The following is a 7409-nucleotide window of genomic DNA, read 5'->3' on the forward strand; positions in this document are numbered from 1 at the left end:
ATAACTCTCTTAATGTTTTGGGCTTCCAGAGTAGAGTTAGAGATTGCATGTTGTACTTGCTTTCTTGATGATCATTAGATCCAAGAGAGGAAATTTACATTCCTTTCCTTTCACGTAGGCGAATTTTATGTTCTTATGTACATAGTTATTCGATTCTTAAATCGGGCAGATCCTTTCTATTGATAATACTATAAATGACGTCGACGTATCTCCACCATTTCTCTCCTTGTTCCTGTGGGTTATTTCGCCATGAATAGTTCGCACAAAAACTGCGATAGCGAATTTTCCATGGGCTCTCCCTCTGTTTGTAGTAGCTACCACAAAATGTAAAGTTGTTCTCAGTCATGCACAACCTTACCAGATTTAGATACGTCATCTTCACCTTTCCTCATCATGCTGTTTCCGTCCTTCTGTGTTAGTAGCCAAACCTCTAGAAAATTTGGAGCGTCTTTCACTGGAATGCTTGCAGAGAGTTTCGCCTTTCTAATGCATATATTTGTTTAGAAATAAAATTAAAGTGTTGAAGTGAAGCATCATCCGAAAGATTCACTACTTTGTAGGCTTTCGAATACGTTGTTAGATATTTACATCCGTTTGCTTTATGTAAAAAAGAAATTTATTTTAAATCTTTTATTTTAACCTAGTTAACGATCAAACATCAAGGCTACATCGCTTCGCATTGCAGCCTATTCGTTGGCCTAGCCAGTTGAATTTCAAGCAAGTTGTTTGTTTTAAACGTGTAATGAACTCTGCTACCAGTGCGGATTTTTTTTTGTCCGATTCATCTCCAATTCGGGTAAACTAACAAATGGAAATAACCGAGATCACCATCTTAACTAATTGTATATGAAGAAAAGCATTATGTGGATGCTTCGCTTCTGAATCACTGGTCAAAAGATTGGAATAAATAAGTTGATTTTTTTCATCTCTCAGTAACAAACAATTCTTAATTTATAATTTAAAATTTCCTGCTTCCGACCAATGAATAGGTCGACAACGCAGTCAGTCATACGTCTAATAATCTATTTGCCCAATAAAAGCATATTAAAGCTCTCTTGTACAGTATATCTGAGTTCTAACATAATGCTCACCCACCCAGACCGACCGTATGAATTTCTGTTTAAAGTGGATTTCCTGTAACACAATGCACCCGCAAGGGTTGAATTAATTTTGATGGCGGCCTTCTCTGGCAGTCTTCTATGAGTTTCAACGGAATCTGGGATTTTGTAATCGAGTATCGTATCCATATCTAGGGGTTGCGGAATACTCACACGTGCTGGCTATACCAAACTGAAGCCCTGAGTTTGCTGAATTGCTTGCAGCAGCTTGTACTTGAGTTTTTCCTTCGTCTTGTACTGGGGTAGATCGAGCAGGTTGAAGCAGGTGTGTGCCACCGGCAGGAACTTGTCGTCGGGCGTTGGTTGAATATGGATCTGCTCGGTAGAGAATTGATTGATTATTGTTCATGAAGGAATCATGAAATAGACTTAAGTGGGAAGCAAAATGGACCAACGCACCAAGAAGGATTTTAAGATTTTTGTAATTTTCAATCTCAATTGTGATAATTTCGAGATCGACAAGAAACCACTTGATGATGTTGTCTTCTATCTTTTTTTCGGTCATAAAAAACGCAGGGAGTTGTATGTACCTAAATCAGAAAATATACCCACCTTGATTGCTTTCATGCCTTGAATTGGTATACGATCACAGCCTGTTAGATAAAGCAAGAACTTCTTTTTTTCCTCTAGTGGCAACTCGTGGAAGACCTCCCAAAACCACCGAATCTTTAAATAAATTAACAATGCAACCACACATTCACTGGTATCAATAAATTGAGTCTCATATTTACCGTGGGGTCGCTGGACTTGTATCCATTTTTGTACTCGGCGTTCTCCTCCAGAAGATGCCAATCGTACTCCTCATTACCGATAACCACCGCCATCAGTTCGTGAGCTTTGAACAACTTGAGGACACTGCCACCGCAAACCTTCATGAACCCTAGTCGAAATTGTTTGAATGACTTATCCACTGATTTGTTCAGCACGTAGTCAATGTAGAGGCGAACAAATTCTTCCCTGGAAAACACACAAAAAATGTATCACAAAAATAACCAAAACCCGACGAACGAGAAACTCACTTGTTCTCCAAAGTGACCCGCGTCTTGTCGCCTCCGGGCATCAACTCGATTGTCTGCATCTCCCCGAAGTAATCCCGCGTCGTTGAGAACGACAGGTCGAAAACTTCTTCAAAGTCCGATTCCGTGTAGTCGAGAATGGACTGCATGGATTGCGCCACTGTTGGTGACAGATCCTTCAAATCGGACAAGTCCACCTGTTCGTCCAGCAGTTTCTTGTACAACGCCAGCGGAAACGGTAGATTGATGATCGTGAAATTGTAGATAGCCAACCCGCAAAGTATTCCGATCAGAGCGAACATGGCCTCCTCGTTGTCGAAGAAGTCCTCAGTGAACCAAATAGATCTGGACTCCTCGAACGTTTTGAACATGCCGTACTTGGGATCCAGGATATCTTTGAGCAACAGCATGAAGAATTCTTTCCGCAGTCCACCGGCATCTTCGGCTTCCTCGCCGTGGAACTTAATCTTGAGCGGTTTCTTCAAATCGTTTGGTGTGTACTGGGCCAGCTCCCGGATCGTGTCCTGCACGATGTTTTCCCGCGACACATTCAACACGATGAACTGCGAAATGTTGACATCCGGTCGGAAGAGCGAGAGAAAACTGGCGTGCGCTGCGTCCTGCATGGCTTGATGCATTTGAAGTCCCTGATCCGTTTGCAGTAAGTACGTCTTGGCGGACGCATTGAAGATGAATGGATAATTGCACAGTGAGAAGTAGGTCCCGTTGGTGTCGGTTACCCAGCGGACGTAGTCCAGCCGGATGTCGATCAAGTCGTCTATCTCGTGGATGTGGAACTGTTCATAAGGCAATTTTTGCTTTCGCTCGATGTGGTTTATTTGGTACAGGATTCCTACGATGTCCAACATTGCGGCTAGATTCGACTCGTAACGTATTTCCTGACGCTCCTCGCCATTACTGCCCACCACTTTGGGGAATTTGAAGTTGATTATGTACAGAATGACGCTTTTGAAGTTCTCCACCATGCGTTCAAAATATTCAACCGATTGGTTGGACCACCATCGACTGACGATGGTGAATGGATTTTTCTGCAGTTTCTGAACAGCTAGACTGAAGGGCGAGTGTAGTTTGGCGTAGTTCTTTGAATTGATAAATTCGTGATACATTGGCAGCGTTAGATAAATGCGTAGCGTTTCCACATCAGCAGGAGACGCCACCAGCGAGGTGATAAGATCGCTCGAGATCGATTCCCAGATCAACTGCTTCAAAGTGTCGTGTTCGATTTTCCGAATGTTTTCGAAGGATACTTCTGCGGCCTCCATGTCGACTCCGGGTTGTTTAGATGAACAGCACTGGTGCTGCTCATTGGGCAGTAGCCAAGAGCCATTGAAGCATGCCAAACTTTTGAAGACGGTTTCGATCACACTGAGCAAATCAATGTCGATGTTGTCTTCCGGTTGAATGCGGCAAAGGCTATTGCTGATTTCGGCGGACATCGTCAAGATCTGAGAGCCTGGTTCGTATAAGCGATAATCTGCAGAGCCTATACTTTCATGATCATTACTTTGAAGAGAAACAAAGCATTGATCACCACCGGCGAAGATTTTTCCCACAATCAAGTCATTTGTTGAATTAGAACTGAGGCTTTCAAGTGTTTTCGGACCCGGATCAATCTATGAGAGAATGATACGAAAGATTATTAATAAAAAGAATAATACAAAACAAACATTGAAACAAATCACTCGCGTTCCGGTTTACGGACGAACAAAATTTTCAAACGTAAATGTGGTACAGATTCGTTTAAAATTGTGTTTGAACATGAATAAGAACACGATAGATTAGCTTGCAATACTAATTAAAAATCCGTTTAAACCAAAAACTTACCCAAGGCCCACGCACAATCTGTGGCGTATTATAATTGGTACTGACACCTACTCCCAATTGTCCGACTCCGCCCAATCCAAACCCGTATATCTTTCCCCTGGAAGGTACAAACGCCAACGTATGCCTCCGTCCGCAAGCAATCTGCGTAATCTTACTACCCATCAACTCAAACACCATCCTGGGAAGGATCTCGTTGCTACACGTGCCGTGTCCCAGTTGACCGAAGGTGCCCGCTCCGCATGTGAACACGCCTCCCTCCTGTGTCAGAAAAACGGAGAAATCATCGCCGCAGCTGATGTACCGCACCCCCAAGTTTCGCAGTGTTTTCAACTGTTGTGGAAAGCACCGGGAAACGAGATTATTTAAACCCAACTGCCCAAACGTGTTCTTCCCCCAACCAAATATTGCACCAGATCTGGGGAAAACAGACAGAAACCATCAAACCGTTATCACGTTAGTCGTCACCATCACAAACATCTTACTTGGAAACGGCGAAACTGTGATTACCTCCGCAAGCGATAAATGCGATCGGGATTCCGGCAAGCGATTTCACCAACGTTGGGGTGACCACTTTTTCGGTGGTCGTACCCAGTCCCAGCTGACCATACCCGTTGGCGCCCCACGAGAACAGTTCACCGCTGTTGGTGAGCGCTAGCGAGTGAAACTGGCCGGATGCGATCTGGACAACGGTTTTCGTGGCGATCGTTCTGACCATTCGCGGGGTGCCGTATGTTTGCAGATCGGAGTCGTGGCCCAACTGTCCGATCGCGTTGGAACCCCAGCTGAACACTTGGCCCCAGTTGGTTAGGGCGAGTGAGTGCGAGTTGCCGCATGTAACCTGCGTTACGATGTAGTTTTCCAGCGATGAGATGAACTCTGTTGGGTTGAATAAGGGGTTATGAATGGATGAGTAATTGATTGATGAGTAACAACGTTAACTGATTGATTGTAATAGAAAATTTATCCCCCCAAGGTAAAACGTTAGTGTATCTACGTCTACACAAAAAGAACAAACAAAAATAAATAAAGCATTGAAGAGACATTGTGAAATATTTGAAAATGTGGAAATCGATATTGATTTGGCACAGGTGGCCAAAAATCGTCGACAGTGGGGCACACGTCTCTTCAATGGAGAAAGGCATTTGTAACAACGATCCATAAATTCAAGTCCCAGCAATTACAAAGATACATTTATTTGGGGCGAATCTGAAAGCCCTTTTTTAATTCTTTACCGATAATTGTCGATTACGTTTCCGGGATCTTAGCTGTTGGATTATTGCCAGTCGTAAAATTTTACTCATACTTTTATTCATAATATAATAAATACCTCAGCCTTAATCGTGGAAGAATAAGTAAAAAAGCTACATATTCATATTCCGCAAAAACCAAAGCAAAAATTTAATGACCGAAAAGAGCATCCAATCATGGTTTGAACAAATTGTAAGCGATTTTGAGTGACCCCTAAGTTCAATTGGTTAATCTATATCTATGACATAAACTTCATGTTTTTCAATCGATATATTTGAACACGCTGAACTACTCCCCGTATCCTTTGACTTATCTTCAATTATTCCGAATTAAAAAAATATACTTTTTTCAAACCATGATGTGATTCCCTTATAGTTTAAATCAAAGCAAAACTACAAAAGGGTGAGCGAGCGGAATGAATCACAACTTCAACAACGTGTGGCAAGAAGTATCACATACTAAAGCGGCACGTACGTGGCCGTTTGTTGGGCAGATTGTCCGTATCGTGACCCAGCTGTCCGTGGTCGTTGTTCCCGCAGGAGAACAACTTTCCATCCTTGGTCAGCAGGAGGGTGTGCGAGGCGCCACAGGCAGCCTGCTGTACGCTGGACGAATGGCACCAGTCCATTTCGCGCGGAAGAAGAACCTGGAACATGGAACAAATGCTAAATAATGTTGTCAGCTGGTTCGACGTATGTGGATGTTTACCTGCTCATCTTCGATGCCACCTAATCCGAGCTCGCCGTGGACGGTATTGCCCCAGCAGTAGACCGCCATACTGCTGCTTCAGTTTTGGTCTTCTCTTATACAGTTAACGTTGCATCCACGATCAATACACTGAAATGACAAATCGTCCATAAACCAAGAATGAAAGTTTACACATTTCTTTTGCGTTTCGAGAAATCTCCTTATACTCATGTTATCTTATCAAGTTTTTTTTGTGGTTTCTCTCACCAACAAATATTGACATTTTATTTCGTCACAATTCAAATAATACTGAGAACCAAAACAAAAGATACCCTTTAATTTTTAAATGGATAATGTGTACCAAAACAATACTACGTTGCTGTTTCCCAGCAACTGTGTTTTGCAATTCCAGAATAACATTTAAAGTAGAACTGCAGAATATGGTACATCATAGCCACATAGGCAGGAGTTTGAAAAATACGTTCAAATGGTTTAGAATCATTATATCCGAGACATTTTTCTTAGATAGCGCTGCTTAAATAAAACATGGATATGTGGCATTTTCTATGTGATCTTTACAACTCCTTTTTCAATAGCTGGGTACACTAAATTTCAATCTATTGACCATCTAAAATTCTATGGTGTGGGTCAATCTCGATTATAATCTGATGTAGAATTTTCTACGCATAATAAACGGACTATTGCAAAAGGTTACGCGACGCTGAAAAAACAGACATTCCTTCGGCTGCATAAGATGATAGATGGTATTCTGTATGCAATCTACTGTATTTCAACAAATTAGTTGTATCTTCTAAAAAGATCATCTCAAAACATGTATGTACTCAAGCATCCTTCCGTATATGGCCTCATGATGGCAATATCGATAGATTCTATCGAAACCTGATCTAAACATAATGGAAACGTCGCGAACGATACGAAGCAACGGAGAAGGTTGAGCGGATACAAACCTGTTGTTTTACCGTGAGTTTTAAGCTGAATAAATCCTATTTGACAGCGTTGTCCATGCACACCGACGAGCGAGGTTTGCTCTTACTAACTGATAAAACACTTCAGATAATGCAATTTTAATCAAGCTGCAAATTTTCACCGAAATTATTTAACTAGTTGAACCTGCAATGATTGCTGTTTTTGTGATTCTTGTGGAAGTTTCTCTCAACTGACAGTTTTCGAGAATTACATTTGGAAATGACGTAATCCTTAAGCAGTATGGAGAGATGTGAACAGTTTGAAAGTTTATTTGTAAAGAGAATTCAAAATTCAGTGATGATAGCAGGGTTGTTTTACAATATTGTTCAAACGCCGAAAACGCAGAAATTTGTATGACATTGTATTTATTAATTTACTTGTTTATCTCCAATATTATATATAGTGATTGTGGCAAGGAGTGTGGCATCAATAAGGCAAAGACAAAGGTGCTGTTTGAACGAGATGGCGCCACAACATTTAAAGTAAAATGAATTTCCTTGTATGGACA

The 7409-nt window shown here is 41.6% G+C and overlaps 1 protein-coding gene across 3 annotated transcripts; it reads right to left on the minus strand.

Annotated features, from left to right (window-relative positions):
- Positions 1-617: 617 nt before the first annotated feature.
- On the minus strand, positions 618-7094 carry LOC134210598 (probable E3 ubiquitin-protein ligase HERC4). Of its 3 annotated transcripts, none has more exons than XM_062686714.1 (9): positions 6895-7094; positions 5936-6064; positions 5687-5873; positions 4462-4855; positions 3980-4394; positions 2138-3768; positions 1850-2075; positions 1671-1784; positions 618-1433 (listed from the first exon to the last, which is right to left on the minus strand). In XM_062686714.1, the coding sequence occupies exons 2-9, from the start codon at positions 6002-6004 to the stop codon at positions 1281-1283; spliced, it is 3189 nt and encodes a 1062-aa protein (XP_062542698.1). In that variant the 5' UTR covers positions 6005-6064; positions 6895-7094; the 3' UTR covers positions 618-1280. The 3 variants fall into 3 exon arrangements, with proteins under 3 accessions (XP_062542698.1, XP_062542696.1, XP_062542699.1); XM_062686712.1 differs by having other exon boundaries at positions 6883-7094; XM_062686715.1 differs by having other exon boundaries at positions 5702-5873; positions 6883-7093.
- Positions 7095-7409: the final 315 nt, after the last annotated feature.

The sequence above is a fragment of the Armigeres subalbatus genome, chromosome 2 (genome assembly GCF_024139115.2).
Source record: "Armigeres subalbatus isolate Guangzhou_Male chromosome 2, GZ_Asu_2, whole genome shotgun sequence".
Taxonomy (NCBI): domain Eukaryota; kingdom Metazoa; phylum Arthropoda; class Insecta; order Diptera; family Culicidae; genus Armigeres; species Armigeres subalbatus.